Raw genomic sequence first — 22208 nt, 5'->3', positions numbered from 1 at the left:
ATATAATGTAGTTCAATACAAATTACTTAAGGAAGGAAGCACATACAAGAAGAGGGAAGGGGAAAAGCTTCATAGAAATGGTCATTCATGAGCTGAGTCTTGAAGAAAGAACGAGATTCTATAATGTATAGACAAGAAAGCATGTGAGCCCCCCAAAATGCCAAAGTTTTATGCCTGGATGAATAGAAGTACAATGGTGCTTTTTATAAAGAAAGGAAATTTGGTAAGAGAAGCCAGTTTGGGAGGAAAGTTGAAAAAAAGTGTCAAATGTTAGTTTGAAGTAATAGAGGGACGCATGAGTGAAAATGTGCATTAAGTTTGGGGCCTGAAGTTTGAATAAGGGGTCAGACCTGGAGATGTAAATTTGACAATCATTGATAAAAAAGTAGTAGTAATATTTGACATGTTTGCACTATGCTTTATATACATAATCTCTTTTGAGCCATGAAGTTGTGACTTGCCTCATGTTAATAAATGGAGGTACAATATGAATGTCCAGCTTGATTATACATCCGGTCCTCTATCTGATTTGTCATACTTCCTCTTCAGAGAATCATAGAACATTAGAACTTCAGGAAACATTCCATTTTGCCCAATTCTTTCATTTTACAGATAGGTAAATTGGGGCCCTTAGTAGTAGTGACTTGCCCGCGGTTACTCAGTAAGCCAGTGACAGAGTCAGGAATTGATTATAGGTCTTCTAACTGCAGGATGGGTTCTCTTTCTATTCTGCTTCTTCCTCCACTTAGGTATGAAGATAAATGAGTAATAATAATTGCTACTTATAGGGCATTTTAAGATTTGCAGAATGGATTACAACACATTATTTCAAATGAATTTCCCAATAACAGAAGTAAATAAATAGTATGGTTATTATCCTCATTTTCTTGATGAGGAAACTGAGGCTTTTAGAAATTGCATAGTTCACATATTGTGACATAAGCAATAAGTGTCAGAGATAGGATTTACTACCTTAGTCTACTATAACAATAATAAAATTTTTAAAAACCCAACAACAAGCATTTACACAGCTCTTTGTAAAGCAAAGTACTTTACAAACATTTTCCTATTATCCTCACAACAACCCTGAGAGGTGAGTGCTATTATTTTCTGTATTTTATATATGAGGATACTGAAGGAGACAGAGATTAAGTGACTAACCCAAGGCCACACAGCTAGTAAGTGTCAGAGGCTAAATTTGAACTCAGGTTTTCCTGTCATCAGGTATAACACTCAGTGTACTTTGCCACCTAGTTGTCTCACTCCAAGGTTGAGTAGTTTTTGCACTGCACCATGGAAACATGTAAAGTATATATGTATTAAAGATGCCTTTTCAATTTGTAGGTACAACAGTAGGTCAAGTCTGCGCCACAGATGCTGATGAACCTGACACGATGCATACTCGTCTGAAGTATACCATTATAGAGCAGCAGCCACCATCACCTACATTATTTTCTATACACCCAGTCACAGGTGTTATCACCACAACATCATCTCGGTGTGACAGAGAGGTAACTTAAATATTACAAGACTAAGTGCCCCAAGAGCAGACACTCAGAACTTGTTTGGTGTTAAATATGTATTAGGAATATTTACCTTGAATTTGAGTAATTTAAAATTTAAACTGTACTAGCAAATTCTTTAAAATTGTAAAAATTGTATTAGCAGAATTTGTGAACCCAAGCTGTGAATCCTTTTAAGATACTAATAGCTATTTTTTAAAGGTTTAAATTTTTTTGGGATCAGTTATTCTACAATATGTACAAATTATGACAAGAAATATCATTTTCTAAAAGTCAAGGAAAACTGATGCGAATACAAGAATACAAATATGCTTCATGAGTCACAAGCTATATGTTTTATAAATCACTTGCTTTTTTGCTCTATGAAATAGATATATTTCAGAAAAAGTCATTATAAGCAAAACCCACTTTATCATTGATTTCTATTTTAAAATCAGAGACGTCTTTCCCATTGAAAAGATTCTTTTGTGTTAAAAACAAAATCTCAACAACAACAACAACAACAACAACAACAAAAAAGCAGTCATCAATTTAGAACCAGAAGGAAGCTTTAGAGGCCATTGAGTTTAATGCTTCATTTTATAGATGAAGAAATGGAGGGACTGAAAGGTTAAATGATTTGCCCAGGGTCACACAGCTCATATGTGAAGGAGGATTTGAACCTAGGTTATCCTGACAAACCCAGTGCCCAGTCCACTATGTAATACTGCCTCTCATCCAGGAGAGGTGAAATTAGTTTCATGACATGTTCAATATACTTCAAAACAAAACAAAACAAAAACCCTTTTCAGTGATTTCCTAACACTGATGTTTATTTTTTCCCTCTGTTGCTCTCTATCTTTCTTCAACCCTTGGAATTTCTCCAATACCTGAGGATTTGTTAAGATGATATTAGAACACACATTTCAGCTTCCTTCTTTAGCCTTGATTTTCACAATTCCAATAAACTGTTTATTTTAACCTTCTTAGCCAATACATATGCCTATTAGCAACACGCTCCATTCTGTAAATGCTTTTGGTTTGAGACTTCAGATTCTAGAAAAAATATAAATAGGTCATGTCTTTTTCAAATATGTATATCTGATGGTGTGGTGATGGAAAGGGTTGCTATGTGTAAGTTGTATGAGTTTAGTAAGGATCGGGATAAGGAAAGAAATGCTACTCTTATTCCAGTTAGTAAAGAAAATCTTTGTAGAAGACATGGAATTGTAAGAGTTAATTTAATTAAGGAAAGGAGAGGTTGTTGTGGGAAGAAAGGCATTTTAGGTAGAAGATTAATTTGGGGAGGGTGTTTACCCATACAAGTTCTTACCTGATGAAGTCAGTAATCTTAAGTAGCATAATTCAGACATTAAAATCTTCATTTTACAAATTAAAAAACATGTTTAAGAAGGATGAATGCCTTGTATAGTGTCACATAGCTAGTTAGGACAAAGGTCTCCTCACTTCTTTTGCTTTATTTTTTTCCCCAAACACAACACAATTTACTTTTAATTAGTTAGGTGAAGCAGAACTTGGAAATCTGGGATCTCTTTCATTGTACAATGGAAAGTCTTACTAAGATTTTGTTTTTACTGTGGACTTGATAAAAGCAGTCTCTCAGAAAGTCAGTTTCTTAATATGTAAAATGGGAAGTCAAACTCAACAAACATTTTCTAAGTAACTACTTCTAGAGATATTACACTAGGTGCTGGAGATACGAAGAATTAAGACAATGTGCCTTATCTTTAAAGAGCTTACAGTCTAATAGGTAGCATAAGATGTGTACAAATAAATGATATACAAAAGGAGGATTTTAGTGTGGTGGCAGCATCCAGACAGTGTTATGAGGAGAATTGAGGAAGGAAAGATCATTTTTATTTGATGGGGGAGGATAAGGAAAAGGTGGCCTTGAAGTTCAAGTTTAGCCTTAAAAGAAGAGAGAAATTTCAAAAGGATGGTTTGAAGAGGAGATGGAGATCCAGGCATGGCGGATGGCATAAGTGAAAGCATGGAAACTGAAAAGGGCAGGATGAGAAGGTGGGAAAATGAATAGACCATTTGGAGATACTATTTGCTTGGGACTAAATGTCCTTCTCTGGGAATGGGAAATTGTGAGTAAGCTCAGCTGGTAAAATTCAAAGGGGTAATTCTGGGCTTGATCTAAGCACAGCTTTCATCATTGCTTGCTTCCAGTGCTTAACACAGTGTCTGGCACATATTAGGTGCTTAATTATTGACTGACTCCTCCAATTCAGGATTATGTAATGGCACTGAAGCAGCATGAATTATGATGCTGAAAAAATGCACACCACCACTTACCACAATGAAAACACAAAGGGAGAAAAAACATGAGCACTGTAACTACATTGTTCCAACTTCATTCTTCCTACCATACTTGTTCCTGCCACACTCTTCCCCATAACCATATTTTGGCATATTAGTGCTAAGATATGCTAATCTCCTTCGCATTTTCTGGCTGCTCTAGATATCTTGGCACAAGTGTTAGTACAGTTAGCTGCCGTTTCTTTACCTTTTTCTGAAACTCCTGGCATTCTGAAAGCATCCCAGTTACTTGTTACTTGTGTATCCCATTCTTCCTACATTTTTGAGAAGATGGATTCAGGTTGTAGAGTGTATTGAATGACAGAAAAAGGGGTTCATATTCCCAAAGGGAGTCATCACTGATTTATTTTGACTAGGGGAGTGACATGATTAGAACAGGGGCATTGGAAAGATTATTTGACCAACAGAATAAAAAATGAATTGGAAAAGATAGAGTTTAGGTTGACAAAAAATCACTTATGATATTTTTATGATATGACAAAAAAGGGATAAAGGTATGGTATGTTCTCAAAGGAAGTAGAAAGATGAGGAAGGATCCAAGAAATATCTTAAAGGTAGAAGTAGAATAATTTACATTTGATTTAATGGAAGGATAAAAGTGTCCTTTGAATTCAATGGGAGCCTTAAAGGTGACTGATGTTTTGAATCTGGGTAATGGCAAGAATAGAGGCACCATCATCAGAAATAGAGAAATTAGAGGGAAAGGATTTCTTTTTTCCAATTAGAATAAAATAATATTTTATTTAGGTGTTAGGGAAAGGAAACCAAGAGAGAAGTCCTTGGACTTCTCATGGGGAGAAGGCATGGCAGAGAGGTGAGGTTCTCTGAGATACCTATCTCCAATACATTTTTTTTTTTGCAGGTTAATGAGGGTTAAGTAACTTGTCCAGGGTCACACAGCTAATAGGAATCAAGTGTCTGAGGTCATATTTGAACTCGGGTCCTCCTGAATCTAAGGCTGGTGCTTTATCCGCTGCACCACCTAGCTGTCCCTGGTAAAGGATCTCAAAGGCATAAAAATGCCTGCTTCATTTATATTATAAAGTTGTGGGGAGAATCAAATGAGATAGTGTATGAACCTCAGAAAACTAAAAAGCATACTCAAATTTGTATTATAATGGTAATAATGATAATTAATCATGTAGTGGGAAAATTGGATATTTAATGTATATAGAGTGATCCTTTTTTACCCCAGTAATAAACACTTTACTTTATTTTCAGGTTGTAGACAAATACAAATTGACACTAAAAGTACAAGATATGAATGGTCAGTATTTTGGTCTGTCCAGTAAGACAACTTGCATCATTTCAGTTGGAGATGTGAACGACAACTTGCCGATGTTTACAAGAAACTCTGTAAGGGCATGTCTTTCTCAAATATAACCTCTTAAACAAATGTTTAATGCCATTGTTAAATACTACTACAACCCAATTTGAGTCATACTGTCTAATATAATACAAGATTTAACATAGGAAAATATTCACAAACTTGGGTAATAATTCGGTTGTGGTTTTTGTGGGGCAATGGGGGTTAAGTGATTTGCCCAGGGTCACACAGCTAGTGTCAAGTGTCTGAGGCCGGATTTGAACTCAGGTGCTCCTGAATCCAATGCCAGTGCTTTATCTACTATGCCACCTAGCTGCCCCTTTGGTAACGATTAGTAAGAGTTAAGTTGCCATTTGGATTACAACTTGAGTTATTTCTCCATCATAATTAAATTTAACACAATTTCAGTTTCAAACAGGGCTAGTCCTGGACAAATTTTTCTTTTGGGTTGTCTTTCCATGTCTTTCCCCCTTCATTTATTGTCTTTTCCATCTAGTATTTTTTTCAGTTCATTTCTGCTTATCATAAAGCAAAGCATCTGGAAAAAAAAATAACTTTGTGTCTTATGCATAGGTCTAGGAAGAGATAGGTTTTGATGAGAAGCTAATCTTGCCCCCTTGAGACCATAATATCTCTCTACCTACCTTTTTTCTAACATGTAAGACTAGGATTAGCAAAGCTTCTAGCCTGTAACTCAGGGATATGGACCATGGTTTGACTCATGTTTTATATGAGAGAGAAAGAGAGATTTGGGAATTGGGAAAAATCCTTTTGACTTCCTTTATTGATAGTATCTTTCTATAGTAATATTTAGTAATAAAATGTTTTCTTTTGTCAGTATGTGACAGAAGTAGAAGAAAATAAAAAAAATGTGGAAATACTTCGATTAACTGTAGAAGATAAAGATTTGATTAACACTCCTAATTGGAGGGCTAATTATACCATTTTAAGGGGTAATGAAAATGGAAATTTCCACATTGTGACAGACCCCAAAACCAATGAAGGAGTTCTCTGTGTGTTAAGGTAAGAAGGTTAAAAAAAAAAAGAATTCATTTTGAGAAGAAAAAAATATATCTAGTGCAAATTAAAGATTCATTTTTGATAGCTATAGGAGAAAAATGTTCATATAAAGAATAAAATTATTATGTTTGAATCATAGAATTTCAGACCTAGAAGGAGATGCTAGAACAATGAAGTTCACAACCTCTCAAGAAGTACAGTTTTCATCTCTAGAACTCTGACAAAGTGTCATTTAACCATTGCTTGAACACTTCCAAAAATGGGGATTTTAGTACTTCATAGAACAGATTATTCCATTTTAATGGTCTTGATTGTTAGAAAGTTTAAAAAACCAGTTATGGCAAATATGACTCCTTGCAATTTTACATTTATTAATTCTTGTTTTAAATCTCTGGAACTATATGGTTGATCCCTCTTCCACATGATAGCCTTACATGGTTGAAGAAAAGTCTGCCTCAAATCTTTTATTTAGGCTAGAAGCCTAAATGTTTATAATCAATTTTTTCATATGACATGATTTAGAGTCCCCTCATCACCCTGGCTATCCTCACCAGTGCTTATTCCTAGCTATTTTGTCAAAATCCTGCTTAAACTACTACATCAAGAATGGAACACAGTACATCAGATGTGCTTTGGTGGGGGACAAAGTATAAAGGAATTTGATCTGGAATATTGATTCCATTTTGTATGACTTCTAACATTTAAAAAAGCTTTTCTGAAATGTGAGTTTTAAGTAACTTCCCAAAGTAAAAGGAAACGTTGGTTCTCTTCCATCACGAGGAACCTTTTGCTAGATCAGAAGGCAGACTTCCCCAATGAAGAATAGGGTAGTCTCCATAACCTAAGGAAAATTTACCTGGGCTGACCTCTACCTTTTAAGGGAAGTTCCCTGTCACCTCTTCACCTCAGATAGGATTCCATGAGCCTGTTACTCACATTCCATGAAAGTTTAGGGAAGAAATGTTGTGGCCCCCTTTATATAGGCTCATATTAGCACATACAATTTGTAGATGAGTTTTTTATTCTCAACCTCAGTGAAGACATAAACACCTGATACTTGCTTTTTTCCCCTAAGGAATGTGTTCTTGTGGAGTCTAGGAACAATACTGTAGCGGAAAGAGCATGGGATTTGGAGTCAACAGTTTTAAGCTTAAGCATCAACTTTGCTACTTATTACTACATAAATGACCTAGGACAAGTCACAATATTCCGGGGGACCTCAGTTTTCTTGTCTGTAAAATCAAGAGTTTAGATTATGTATTCTCTAAAAGTTCTTTACAGCTCTGCATCTATGATAAAATCATGTAGCTTCTCTAGTTTCTTGAAAATTGTTTATGATCAGAAACTGTGGCTTGTTCTTGCCACCAGCTGAGCATGAGGACCAGGATGATAAATCAAACCCTTGGACCATATTTGGCAATGCTTAATGGAGGTTGAAACCCAAAGTATTGTGGTTGAAATAGGAGAGAAAAAAGGGAGAGCATTCTTTATTATTTGATATCACTACTCCTTATTCCCTTGATGTGACAAAGGAAATTTGGGAGAATATACCAGCATTTACATAGCTCAAAAATCACTTGATCTTCTAAACTGGTAACTGACATTGACAAATAGCAGCTTGAGCATTTTGACAAATAAGTGGCTGAGCTTGCATAGAATTGACTGATTTAATTGCTTTGATTTTACAGGGTCTGAATTATGAGGAAGCACGCCAGGTGGTCCTTCAAATTGGTGTAACAAATCAGGCTCCTTTTTCTGGATCTGGTGGTTCGAAGACACCAGTCATAAGCACGACTACAGTTACTGTTAATGTTAAAGACCAAGATGAAGGGCCTGAATGCAGCCCTCAAGTGCAGACTGTTAATGTGAAAGAAAACATAGCACTCGGGACACAGGTCAATGGTTATAAAGCCTATGACCCAGACACTAGAAGTAATAGTGGCATAAGGTATCGATAAGTTTATATTGAAATAATTATACATTTATTTTATTTCTTAAATTAGAAAATGTTATTTATATCACAGTTACTTTGTAATGTTTTTGACATTTTGTAAGATTTTGAATTTCATTCCTTATTAACAGGTATAAAGCAGTAAATGATCCACAAGGATTGTTCACAATTGATGAAACATCAGGTTCTATCAAAATTCTTAGACGTTTAGATAGAGAGTCAAATACCTTCAGACACGGTTTATATAATATTACAGTACGGGCAACAGACAGAGGTAAGAATATTAATTTTCTCCCCCTAAAAACAAAATAGTCCAGGAAAGAGAACAGAAGAAATTGGTACATGTTATCAATACTTTGCCTCTTCAATGTCCTACTTCCCCCCCATTCCCTCCCTGGGGTAATAGAAAAATATTCCTATAATAGGTTAATGATTTGTGTACACTTGTAATTGAATGTTTAATATTAATAAACCTTGTACCATGTCCTAAAAGAAATACAGTGTCTCAAAAATCTTGGTGCTTTACTAGCTTGAAACAGTACCAAGACTTTTGAGACATCCTGTATTAAGGGCAGCCTTCAAGAGCAAAATAAGTCACAAAAGGACTTGTATAGGGGCAGCTAGGTGGCACAGTGGCTAGAGCACTGGCCCTGGAGTCAGGAGTACCTGGGTTCAAATCCGGCCTCAGACACTTAACACTTACTAGCTGTGTGACCCTGGGCAAGTCACTTAACCCCCAATTACCTCACTAAAAACAAAACAAAACAAAACAAAAAAGGACTTGTATATTTGGCAGGCTGGAGGGTGGGGAGTAGGTAATCAAGGTTTTTGTCATTGCTAGTCTACTAATAATAGGCTGAAAGGATATGGAAATAATCTTAGATCATAAAATTGGAACTGAAAGTAATGTCAGAAATCATATCTTTAGACCTAGAAGGAAACTTAAAGATTATCTAGTCCAATGAATTTAACAGAGGAAGAAATTAAGGAAGGAAGTAACTTGTCTAAGGTCACACAGGTCTTCCCAGGTTTCCTCCCTGCCATTTAATCCATCCTGTATCCTACTGTTAGAACTAATCTTCTTAAAACTGCTTTGATCAGGTTGCTTTTTATCTACATGGTAAAGTTCAGGGCACTTAGCTGGTCATTAAGTCCCTTCCTCTCCCTTTTTATAAGTTTTTTTTTTTCAATTATTCAACTGATCAAACTGCATTCCTTGTTTTGGTTTGCTTGGTTCTTGAATATGCTCATGCTGCTTTACCCACTGGAAATGATCTATAACAGTGGTGTTAAACTCAAATAGAAACAGGGCCAGGGGCAGCCTAGGTGGCACAGTGGATAAAGCACTGGCCCTGGATTCAGTGTACTTGAGTTCAAATCCTGTCTCAGACACTTTACACTTACTAGCTGTGTGACCCTGGGCAAGTCACTTAACCCCCATTGCCTCACCAAAAAAAAGAAAAGAAAAGAAAACAGGGGCCATCATTCCATACATAAGGATCCCTGTGGGCTGTGTATCGACTTAGCTTAAAATGTAATGTTGTCTATGTTTTATTGAATTTTTATTTATTCTGTTAAATATTTTCCAGTTATATTTTAATTTGGTTTGGGCTACACTTGGCTGTTTGCGTCACATATGGCTTATGGACCATGTGTTTTGCCACTTCAGATCTCTAGCTTTGATGACCCATCCTTCCTTACCTAGCTCAAACTTCTGTAAACTCTTCTTTGTCCACCCCCAGCCAGAAAAAGTTGTACCCTTCTCCAAATTCCTATGGGAATTATTGATTGTTCAATTCATTGATAGTGATCATTTCTATTTTGTAATGCCTCTGAAGGAAAAGACTGTGACAGAGGCTTTATATCTTCCATTAGCAAATAACACTGTATTTTCTTGTACATAGTAAGTTCTTAAATATGTTAATTGGATTTGTTCACCAGGAAATCACTAAATGCTAAAAGATACATTATATTTTAATCAGATAAGACAATATATGGAATACCCTTGTGAACTTTAAAGTGCTTAATAAATGTCAGCTGCTAATATGTTATCATCATTATTGTTACTATTATTAATGTATTCTAGATGACAGAACATGTACTGGTACCCTGAGAATTGTCCTTGATGATGTGAATGGATAACGGTCCATCCATAGTTCGAACAGAAGTAACAATCTGCAAAACGCAGATGGGCTCAGCAGAGATTGTCGCTGTGGATCCTGATGAACCTATCAATGGGTCCACCCTTTGAATTCACCTTGCCAAGCAATTCTGAACGGGTTGGTGATGCAATGTGGAGACTTAGCAGAATCAATGGTACGTATCCATAAATGATTTCTTTTAAAAGACTTTATTCCATGGACATAATCAAAATAGGTAGCATTTATGTAGTGCTTTAATGTTTGCAAAGCTCTTTACAAATATTATCTTATTTTAGCCTTAACAAAAAATCCCTGGGAGTTGGGTACTATTATTATCTCCATTTTACATATGAAAAAATTGAAGTAGATATGTTAAGTAACACAGCTTTTAAATGGTCTAACTTAGGGTCTTCCTAAATCCAGGTCCAGTGTTCCATTCACCTGTCCACTTAGCTGTAACTAAATCTTGATATCATTGCCCATTTTGACTTCTTGTTTGCAGTACAAGGACAAGATACTCATAAAATTTATAGTGGTGATTAGGCAACATTTTCACTTGTTCTGAGGTGCTATCCTCTTTAGCCCATTTCAAGAATCCCTGAGGATTTCAGTCACTTCTCCTTGAATCATCCTGGTCCGAACAAAATAATCATCCTAAAACCCAGGTCTAACCAAGCCATTTTTTATTATATTATTTCCTATTGTTTCTAGAATAAAATATAACTTACTAAACTTAGTATTTAAAATCCTTCATCTGGACATCTTCTGGACAGACTGTCCTGTATGTTTAGAATGTGGTCCTTCTTTCCTCACATCCTTTTCTTAGAATCCTTACCAGGTTTCAAGGCTCAACCCAGATGCTACACCCTAAGTGAAACCTCTCTTTGTCCCCTCTCATTTGTTATGCTTTCTTCACTCTCAGATTATTTTGCATTTATTTAGCTATGTATATGATGTATTCACCTACTAGCAAATCCTGGAGGGCAAGGTTGTTTTTGTCTTTGTATCATCCACAATTTTTGATATGGTCCCATCATTTTATTGTTTTAGAGGTACTTGTAAGGAGGAAACTCCCTCTAATCATGTAGATCATTAGCTGTTCTACAGTTAAAGTAATAGAGAGTTGTTTGGGCACTGAGGTGTGAAGTGACTTGCCTAGGGTCACTCAACTAATATGTGTCAGAGGGCAGACTCGAATCCCAGGTCTTCCTGATACCAAAGCTGGTTCTCTCCACTGAACTGTCATTCACATAGTCAGTACTTAATAACTGTTTGTTGAATTGAACTGAATCAAAGGAACTTATAAATTAGGAAATTTAAATATTTCAGCACTAAATGCCCCAGCATATATAGATGTATAGATGTCAAATTTATTTTCTTGGTTATATCAAGGCTAGGGAGCTAAGTGTGCAGTGGATAGTGCACCAGGCCTGCAGTAAGACAGAACAGAGTTCAAATCTTCACTTAGATGTTTACTACCTGTGTAAACCTGGGCAAGTAATATGTTTGCCTCAGTTTCCTCGTTTGTATGTAAAATGGGGATAATAATGGCACCTATCTTACAGAGTTGTTGTAAAGATCATGTGACTTAATATATGTGAAGAGCTTTGCAAACTTTAAAGTTACTCTATAAATGCTATTACTATTATCATTACTAATGATGATGTATATAATAAGTAGATTAAGACAGAATTTCAAATTCCTACCATATATTCAGCTTCTAAAGGAACTAAAGGATATTAAAATTAAAACTGGGGGATATTATAGCTATTTTAAAGCATTTTAGGGGTGGTTCTGTGGGGAGAAGTTTTAAATTTATTCTTTTGGCTGCAGAATGAAGAGCAAAGGATAGAAGTTACAGAAAAGTATAGTCTTGATATAAGAAAAAAAAGGGTTATACCTTGGGAAATTACTGCCTCTGAAGATAGCTGCTCTTTGAAGGTTTTCAGGCAAAGGCCATGTGACCACTTGTTAGATATGTTGTAGACGGAATTCTTTTTTTCAGGCATAGATTGTACCAGTAGGACAATGAGTTCCCTTCTAACTTGGAAATTCTGTGATTCCGTCCTGGATCCTTTTATCTTCTTTTCACATCCCAACACTTGTATTTGGCATCATGTCATTTGAAATATCATTATAGTAGTTGATGAGAGTTCCTGAGAGAAGTACAGATGTTTATCTGAATGATTTATAAGAAATACTGCCTTTTATTTTCTTTCAGATACTGCTACACGCATATCCTTCCGCAATGATCCTGCATTTGGGTTATATGAGATACCTATTACAGTGAGAGATAGACTTGGACTATCTAAAACCAACACAGTGAATGTTAATTTATGTAATTGTGTTGTTCCAAGTGAATGTACAAGTCGTACGGCTCCAATTCATGGTGCAAATGATGTAAGACTTGGAAAGTGGGCCATCCTTGCCATGATACTGGGTGCAGCACTACTGTCTTGTAAGTATTTTTTCTTTACCTTAAATGTACAAAATATCCCTAAAAATAATTGTAAAGTCATTCTGAAAATGAACATTTTATTTCAAGTGTACATATAATGCAGCAACCACATATAGTTCTGTAGCCAACCAATTCCTGAGTATTCACTTAAAGTATGAAACAGTACATATCATGGCTTTAGTCTGAGAACAGCGTCATTTGTCATTCAGGGCAAAATTGCCTATGATTTGAATTTATTTATATAGCAGATTTGGAGAAGTTTTCAAGATCTTTTTCTTGAAAGGAATGATTTTATTTATGTACAAAAATATTCTCCCCAAAGTTAATCTGAATAAATTTGAGAAAAAATTCTGGTTTATAAATAGCTGACTGAATCAGGTGAAATTTGATTCATTAGGATTAACATAATTAAGTTAATAGCTTTAACTCTTGTTTTCTGTGTGTCACATTGCTAAAGCAAATAATGGACTCAGATTGTCTAAGTGGTTCTTTTCTCTTCATTAGGTATCCTATTTACATTAGTTTGTGGAACTGCTGGTTCCTCCCAAACAAAAAAAACCTTCCCTGAAGATGTGGCTCAGCAGAACCTTATAGTGTCAAATACACCGAAGCCCCTGGAGATGAACACAGCAGTAAGTGGGCTTTATATTTTAAGAACAATTATTTAGCTACAAAGGTTAATTTGGTATTATTTTTTTCCACACGAAAGTCCTATTGATAACCAAGAGGTATTATTCATCTAATAATATGTCATTAGGTGTCTTCTGTAAGGGGCTAAAATTCTAGCTAGTCTGTCTAAAATATCTAATGAGTGGTTGCCAATAAATATATAAGCTTTAGCAAGAGTTAGACTTTTAAGCATTTATTAAGGAGAATAAGGAATTTGGTAAAGAGGGAGAGAAAGGCCTAGATCATCTATCTATTAAAGGGAGAGCACATTTCTAGCTCCCTTCCCCACCTGAGTCCTGACAAAAGAGAGCGAGAGAGCCAGCCTCCCACAAGCACAGTGACTTTGGCATCACTTCCTGATGTCAAAGAAAAGCTGCATGGCCATGCCCTCAGAGGCCTTCTCCTCATGGTGGAGCTTTCCTACAGTAAGTCTTCAGCAGGTGGCATCATTCTAATCATTACACTTCACAATATGTTTACTTTTCATAATATGGTGTTACTTAATAATAAAACAATCCTCAGACATTCAATTTAACTATTTAAGGCCCTCCTGCAATGTTTCCTTGTGGTGTTAAGGTGACCATGGAACTTTGAAGACTATTCACAGACTGTGTTATTGAGTACAAGCTCTGTCAGGTTCTACTAAGTTCAAAAGGTTGGTGTGTGGACCCAACTATGGACTCACAGATTCTCCCTATACTTTTTTTTAAATTTATTTTAAATTTTTTTAGTGAGGCAATTGGAGTTAAGTGACTTGCCCAGGGTCACACAGCTAGTAAGTGTTAAGTGTCTGAGGCCGGATTTGAACTCAGGTACTCCTGACTCCAGGGCTGGTGCTCTATCCACTGTGCCACCTAGCTGCCCCCTCCCTATACTTTCTAATAAAGGAGTTGGCAAAGTAATTTATATCCTGTAAACCTTAGGCAACCAGAAACTTCATTTCATGGGACATTTGGTGATCTCTCCATGATAGCTGCATGATTACTGAGTAAACATTCAGATAATTACAGCTTGGCTACATATATTGCAAAGGATGATGAAGTAGAGAATGTCACAAGATATTCTATGTAGTTAAGGTTTAAAGTGTTCCTGGTGACATGTAAAAGTGGGCACAGAAAGATGATGAAATTTTTGATATAACCTATTGTTTGGGATTAAGAAATTAACTAAAGTAAAGACTGGTAGACTACTTAAGTCTTCTGTAATCCGGTTTAAACATCTCCATTTCCTTGAACTGATCATCATATAACATTAGTTTGAGAACCTTTATTATGCTGGTTGCCCTTCCTTGCATTTTATCCAGCTAACCAATGTCCTTTTTAATTTATTTTTTATTCATTTTGAAATTAAATACACAAAGACAGAAAAAGAACATTTCCATGTACACAGAACAACATAAAAATAGGATTCACTATAAAACTATGAATTTATATTTCATACTTTCAGTGTCCATCTTCGAATTTGTTGTCCAGATGTCATCTTACTAGGGCAAGTCACCTCTTTGTTTCTGGATCCTATACTTATCTTACTGGGATCTAAGACTGAAATAATATTTTTAGGTGAAATCTCACATTGATTTACAGAGCTTTCAATCCACTTAAAACTCCATATTTTTTTTAAAAGATTAACTTTTTGTGCCCAGAAACTGCTTATACTTTTGAAGTTCATTATACCAAGTGTATAATTTACATTCATCTCTATCAATGGTTTGGCCCAAATTTGCTAGTCAAGACCTTTTGATTCCTGTATCTGTCATCTAGTATATTACCTATTTCTCTCAGTCTTTGTGCATTATATAAATGTGAGAAGAATGCCTGTGTGTACTTTCATATTCATCATTGATAAAAATCTTAAGTAGCACAAGCCTCAGCACAGAAATGGAAGTGCCCTACTGTAGAACTCTTTCCCAGTTTTCATCAAACCGTTAATGGCTACTTTTTCATTCTTGCATTCAGCCAGTTCCAAATATACTTAATTGTGCTTTTTTTCAATCCATGTTTCTCCAAATTTGTTCACAAGAAAAGCATCAAAGACTTATTAAATGTTTTGCTGAAATGTAGGTAAGCAAAGCTGTAGCATTCCCCGGCTCTATCAGTCTAATAACACTATTAGTTCAGTGGGATAAGTTTTTTTAGATTTCAAAATAATCTGGGTATTTGTTTTCTTTCTTAAAATTGTATGGATATCTTTTGTTCTTAAAGGGCTTTTATTTCTAAATATATCCCTTTCCTGTCTCAGACCCAACCAACTGTCCAATGTGTTGAAGAAAAATAAAGAAAGAGAAAAAGCTAACACAACATGTTATATTCTTAATCAAGTCAGGGGGGTGTGGGCGGTGTTGCCCTTTAGGATCACTAATTCCTTTTCTTTCTGTAATTTTTTTTAATTATCAAAAATTTGTCTTCTCTTCCCTCATTGGAAGAAAAAGAAAAAATGTTTTAGATATTCGCTAATCATATCTCTAGTTATTCTTCCTATATTTTGCCTAGAATTGAAGTCAAAGGCTACTTCTATTTTTTGAAAGTAATTTTGACCCTTTTCCAGATCAAGTGACTTGAACACATGGTTATCAGATGTAGTCTTCCCTATCTCACTCAACTTGGTTATCTTCTCCTCTTGGCCATTTTTGTTGTGTCCTTATTCCATCCAAAGACTATTCTTCTTGGTAGAAAAACAGATGCAAAATGGTAATTGAACAATTCTGCCTACTCTCACTTGTCAATTGTCCTTCACTCACCCTCCCAAGAAGCTTATCTTTGGCCGCAACTAGTTAATAATATAGGAGTCATTTCAGAGTAAACTATATCTAATCAGGTCATTGACAAGCAAAGATAAACATTTAATTCCAAGTTGTAAGAAGGGAAAAGTATGAAAAAATAATTTAGTGATAGCCACTCTAACATGACCCATTTAGACTTCTTATTGACTTGGGAAAATGGTAAATTATGAAAGTCAGGTATTGATTATATTATAATTTTTAAAGTTTAACAAGTTCAAATCAGTCACCATGATGAAGAGTCAGGAAGAAGCTACCTCAGGCATCTGATAGTTCGTTTTTTTTTTTTTTTTTGCAAAACTGAGAGAAAAAGAACAGCCATGGGTAACATTGATAAAGAATTTATGCTCATTTGCAAAATATTATGGAGGAGGAGAATTATTATGGACAAAATCACTTCATAAATAGCAATGAAACATCAAAGTGGGTTGGGGGTAAGGACTACAAAGCACTCTGTGTGAGACCCCACCATGATATTCAGAGCATTTGTAGTTGATACTGGACAGAGGACAACAAATGGATGTATAGTAAAACACATTCAGTAGCTTATTTTGGTTTCTATGTGTTTAACAACAATAATATCCGACTTTTATATAGCAATTGAAGGTTTGCAAAATGCTTTACATAATTACTTCATATGAGCATGGCTATCATGTCTAGTAGGTACTACAGACATTCTCATTTCATAGACAAGGCAACTAAGAAGTTGTGGTATGCCCATAGTCACTAGGCTAACAAGTACCACAGGCTAAGTTTGTACCTAAATTTACTCATTCTAAGTCTAACATTCTATTATGCCCTCTTAACTTTCAATTATTAAATATATTTTGATGAATAGGAGGAAAAAAAGAATGTCAGAGCATGAAGGGTTTTGGTCATCCTACTATCTAAAATTGTTATCAGGACTTTAGTGTAAAACTGATTTCATCAGTGAGGAACTCTTGGTGTGGAAATTCCTCTCACTGATAGATTATCATTTGTTCTGAGTTAGTCTGAGTTGCCTATAGTGCTGAGAGGTTAGGTGACTTATCTGGATCATACAGCTAGTATGTGTCAGAGGCAGGCCTTGAGTCCAAATCTTCCATGAAAGTAGGGACTGTCTTGATTTTCTGTTTGAAGACTCATCACTTAGCACAGTTCTTTGTATACAATTATTATTTAATGCATGCTTTTTCATTCATTTTCATTCATATATTCCTTATTAACTCTAGGGCCAGTGCTTACTCTATTACAAACACTACATCTTTTACTAGTTGATTTTGAACTTTCTCAATTGCAATAGTACATCTTTACATTTAGAGTTTACATAATCATTGCTTCTGGTTTTGGGTTTTTTTTTTCAAAAGTTAAAAGTAAGAGGTCAGTCAAATTCAACAAGTACTTGTTCTATGAAAGGAACTTCCCAGTAGGTACTAGGAAGATAATAAAAATGAAGAAACTGGCCTTGACCTCCAGAGACTCACTAGTTGTGGGGAGATAGTCACATAAAACTTTTTAATATAAGGGAAAATGTGATAGGTTATATAAAAAACCAAAAACCAAATCTTTATGGGGCATTTTATGAGAAATGACAAGGAATGCTTCTATATCTGCTGCATTAATAAGTGAAAAGATTTCAAGTATAGCAAGAGAAATTTATGTTAAGATGTCTCTCTACTGATTCTGAGGGGTGAGACCTGGGAATAATATCAAGGGAAACTCGAGAATCTTCTCTGAAGGTTTTAAGAAAAAGAATATCTTTCCAGGATACAGTGATTATTGGTTTTTATGCCCCCAAAGAGGGGGACAGACAAGATAACACCTGTGTTTAAATGCCTTTCAGACTTGGGGCATCATGAGCCAGGGCAGAATGGGTGTCTATTCTTTTGTTTGTTTGTTTGTTTTTTTAGTGAGGCAATTGGGGTTAAGTGACTTGCCCAGGGTCACACAGCTAGTAAGTGTTAAGTGTCTGAGGCTGGATTTGAACTCGGGTCCTCCTGACTCCAGGGCCGGTGCTCTATCCACTGCACCACCTAGCTGCCCCAAGAATGGGTGTCTATTCTTGATGAACACAATGCTTTACACCAACTAAAAACTTAATAAATGTGTGCTGAATTGAACTCTGTGTCTTGTTTTAGTGATCTTATTTCTTTAGACACTAATTCCAGAAATGAAATTATTTCTGGAAATTTAAGCATTTACAAATTAGAAAAAATAGTATTATCTAAATGACAGGTTTTCTTCCATGTATCTTTGTTCACTTTCTTCCAAACCCCAAACAAAAACTCTTCTATTTTCCTTCAGTATTGCACAAATGGATTGACTACACAGAATGTGAGCAGTGGTTGCACACTGGTATCAGGAGCAAAAAATGGGCAAGAGTGTTTTGAAATGATGAAAGGAGGGCATCAAACTTTGGAATCCTGTCAGGGAGGACATCAAACCCTGGATTCATGCAGACACCATACCCTGGATCCTTGTAGGGGAGGACAAGTTGAGGTGGACAATTGCAGATACAATTATTCTGAATGGCAGAATTTTACTCAACCCCGTCTTGGTGAAGTAAGTCTTCCCCATTCTTAAAAAAAAGATAATATAGAATACATCTAAGTTATGATTCTTTAAATAATGAACAGTAGGTTTATGAGTCAGTAATATAAAATTAGCTTATGACTTCCTTAAAATTATTAGCCTTTTACACAGGGAAGTTACATTTCTTCCTTTGAATTTTGGTTGATGTGTGTGTGTGTGTATATATATATATATATATATATATATATATATATATATATATATATATATATATATATATATATACATATATATATACATACATACATATATATATATATAGTGAAAAGCATTAATAGTAACTTACTCATTCCATTTATATCCTTGACTTCTATTTGTAACTTTTTTTTGTAAATTATTCCAGTGTGTAGAGTTTGGGGAAACAGAGTTTGAAATCAAGCATGATAAATGTAGTACTTAGTCTATTTTGTAACTTTTACCTCTATTAAAAAAGATATGAGCACAGATATTAGCTCAATATTAGTTAATTATTTTTCTTTGTTGTGATTTATCAAGTAATCATAGAAGAGATATTATATATAAAGTTTTCTGAAAACTTTAAAATATTATGTCAGCTTTTATTGAACAAGAAAATTTGTATATGTGCATGTATGTATATCGCCTCCTTTATGATTATTTAGAAGCATGCTAAAGACTGATTTTATAGTATAATTATGTTATATAGACCAATCATGTGCATTTTTTGTATGTAGGAATCCATTAGAGGACACACTCTGATTAAAAATTAAACAATGAAAGGTAAATCAAAGAAATAATTTTATGTTACTAAGCTTAGGTGTCTAAAAAATAATAATAATGTTTTTTTTTTCATTTTCCCTTGTGCAGAAGGTGCAACTGTGCAATCAGAATGAAGATCAGACCCATGCTCAAGACTATGTCCTTACATACAACTATGAAGGAAAAGGCTCTGCGGCTGGTTCTGTAGGGTGTTGCAGTGAGCGCCATGATGAAGAAGGGCTTGAATTTTTAGATCACTTGGAACCCAAATTTAGGACTCTAGCAGAAACATGCATGAAGAGATAATTGTCTTTCTATAACAATTCAGTACTGGGACTTGGAGTGGAGTTGTTTTTTTTTTTATTTTTTGGAGAATTCAAAGCTGGGATATTTTAAAACTTGAATGCAATATATTATAGGTTTTTATTCTTTATTTGTGAAAAGCTGTTTTGCCAAAATGCGTGTTCATATCTTAAGTTAAGCATAAAAACTTCCCTATGGTCACACTTAAAACAAAAACTTGCCTGTCTTTCTTAGAGGAGATTCACAGGTAGTAAAATGAATGAACTTGGCATTCTTTACTAGTGAATAGTAAAGGCACTTGGCAATTTGTAAGATTGCCCTAGGGTTATTATAAATATGGTCATATTTTGTTAGTTCATGGAAGAACATTCTGAATTAGTAAGTCTTTAGTAAGTACCATTTTTTTAAAGCACTACAGTTTTATTATTGTTAAGGACTTAAAATTACAAATTTTAGTAAAGCTCTTTTTGGAGGCCCTCCTTTTAATCATTACTTTAGTCACTTAGCTTATCAAATGTGTGTCAGCACTGGTTAATTGTGAGGATGCTTAAAAACTGTTTCTTCTTTTCTGTAGTCTTGATAACAATTTGTTTAACAGAACCATTTTGAGCAGTGCATAGATAAGCCTCAGCTGAAGGACTTTCCATCTAAATTATCACTTATGATTTAATGGAGTCCAGGTTTCTGATGACTTACTCTATAAAAAATAATAATCACTGGATCTACATTTAATTTTTCGACTGCCATGGAAATGTAGATTTCAAATATATTTTTAAAGTAGTTGCATATTTTTGAAATTTTGTTTTTGCAGTGTTTTTTTCTTTGATATAATCTATATATCCTAAATGTTCTCTCCTTTATTTAAAATGTTTAGCCTAAAATAGCTAAAATTGACTAGAGGAACCAAAAGTTTCTAAAAGTATTCCCCCAAATTCCCACCCCCTTTTCCCTAAAAACTTTATTTTATGTTAAGCTATGTTTTCTTGATTTTTTTTTGGAAATGTGTTATTTTACTTGTATCAAATGCCTCTGGTGACTGTTTTTCTATGTCTTTTAGAGTCTTTAATATTTCCATTAAAACTATAGAAATAAAATTACTCTATGCTTTCAAGAGAACCAACTTTTTTATGGAGAGACAAAAACCAATATGTGGGTATACAGAGTTTAAAATTCAGTCCAACAGTTTATTAGATGCCTACCTTGTAGAAAACATTGTGATAAGCAATAAGGTAAAAAATGACAGTTCACTACCAGAATAATTACATGCATCCAAATTCCTAGAATATAAGGTAGAATGTGACAGCAACAGAATAGAGATGAAAATAAAGTTTTCTAAGAAAATTTTAGACTAGAAAGAGCACTTTCAGCTGGGCTTATTGAAGAAGCAATCATGGTTAAAGGTTTGCCTGAGCTGAACCTTGAAGAATTCCAACAAATAAAAATGAGTATGCATGGAGAATGGGGACAGTAGATCAGACAGGGAACAACCAGTTTGGTGTAAACATGGTAGATGTAGAAGAGAAAAAATGTGATATGATGCTGGAAAGACAGATTGGAGTCAGAGTGTGGGTGGTCTTAAATTTAAACCAAAGGGGAATGTATGTTATTTTATTTTTTAAAAAATTATAAAAGTGTTTTATTATTTTCCAGTTACATGTAGAGATAGTTTTCAACATTTGTTTTTATAAGATTTCTAGTTTCAAATTTTTCTTCCTCCCTTCCCTCTCTCCCTCGCTCCCCAAGACTGCAAGTAATTTGATATAGGTTACATATGTACAATAACATTAAACATATTTCTGCATTAGTCATGTTATAGGAGAAGAATCACAGAAAAAAGGAAAAACAATAGCACCAAAAAAAAGAAATAGTATGGTTCAAATCTGCATCCATATTCCACAGTTCTTTTTTTTTTTTCCTGGATTTGGAGAGCATTTTCCATCATGAGTCCTTTGGAACTATCTTGGACCATTGGTTTGCTGAGAAGAATCTACAAGCAACTACTTTGGTTCAGACAAGTGATTCAGAAAATTAGAATCTTGTATGTCTAAAGCAAAATATAATCCACTTGCCTCTTTTCCCAAGAGAGCAAGCAATCAATTGGTAGATGCTGAATAATCTAGCCATCATGTGGAAATAAAGTAAGGTTACTTTCAGTCAAGTGATTTAAAGTGAAGCATTTATTAAGCAAGTTTTATATGCCAGACACTATACTAAGTGCTGGGAATACAGGGAAAGGTATTTTATAATACCGGAAGAAAAATAAGTATTCTGAGAAGAAAAAGTGGGTGGGAGATAGAAAAAAGCCTTTGCATTTAGGGAAGAGTTCTTTAGTTAGAATGTAGAGTTTGTGAAAAGGAGTCATTTGAGATAAGGTGTGTTAGAGCTAGAGAGTAGGGTGTCTTAACAGACTGAGGAGTTCATACTTGT

General features: G+C 34.8%; 1 protein-coding gene across 1 annotated transcript in view; it reads left to right on the top strand.

Annotated features, from left to right (window-relative positions):
* The window catches only part of LOC122734609 (desmocollin-2-like), a 39761-nt gene extending 18938 nt beyond the window's left edge, over positions 1–20823 (top strand). Inside the window, 13 exon segments of the mRNA XM_043975557.1 lie at positions 1345–1511; positions 5070–5204; positions 6014–6192; positions 7628–7640; positions 7884–8143; positions 8278–8420; positions 10233–10282; positions 10284–10382; positions 10384–10462; positions 12509–12745; positions 13250–13374; positions 18474–18731; positions 19587–20823. Of these exon segments, the coding sequence (XP_043831492.1) occupies positions 1345–1511; positions 5070–5204; positions 6014–6192; positions 7628–7640; positions 7884–8143; positions 8278–8420; positions 10233–10282; positions 10284–10382; positions 10384–10462; positions 12509–12745; positions 13250–13374; positions 18474–18731; positions 19587–19784 (1943 nt within the window). The 3' untranslated portion in view covers positions 19785–20823.
* The last annotated feature ends 1385 nt before the right edge of the window (positions 20824–22208 follow it).

This window comes from Dromiciops gliroides, chromosome 1 (assembly GCF_019393635.1).
Source record: "Dromiciops gliroides isolate mDroGli1 chromosome 1, mDroGli1.pri, whole genome shotgun sequence".
Lineage (NCBI taxonomy): Eukaryota > Metazoa > Chordata > Mammalia > Microbiotheria > Microbiotheriidae > Dromiciops > Dromiciops gliroides.
The sequence above is the reverse complement of the archived record's forward strand: the minus strand, read 5'-3'. Positions and strand labels throughout refer to the sequence as shown.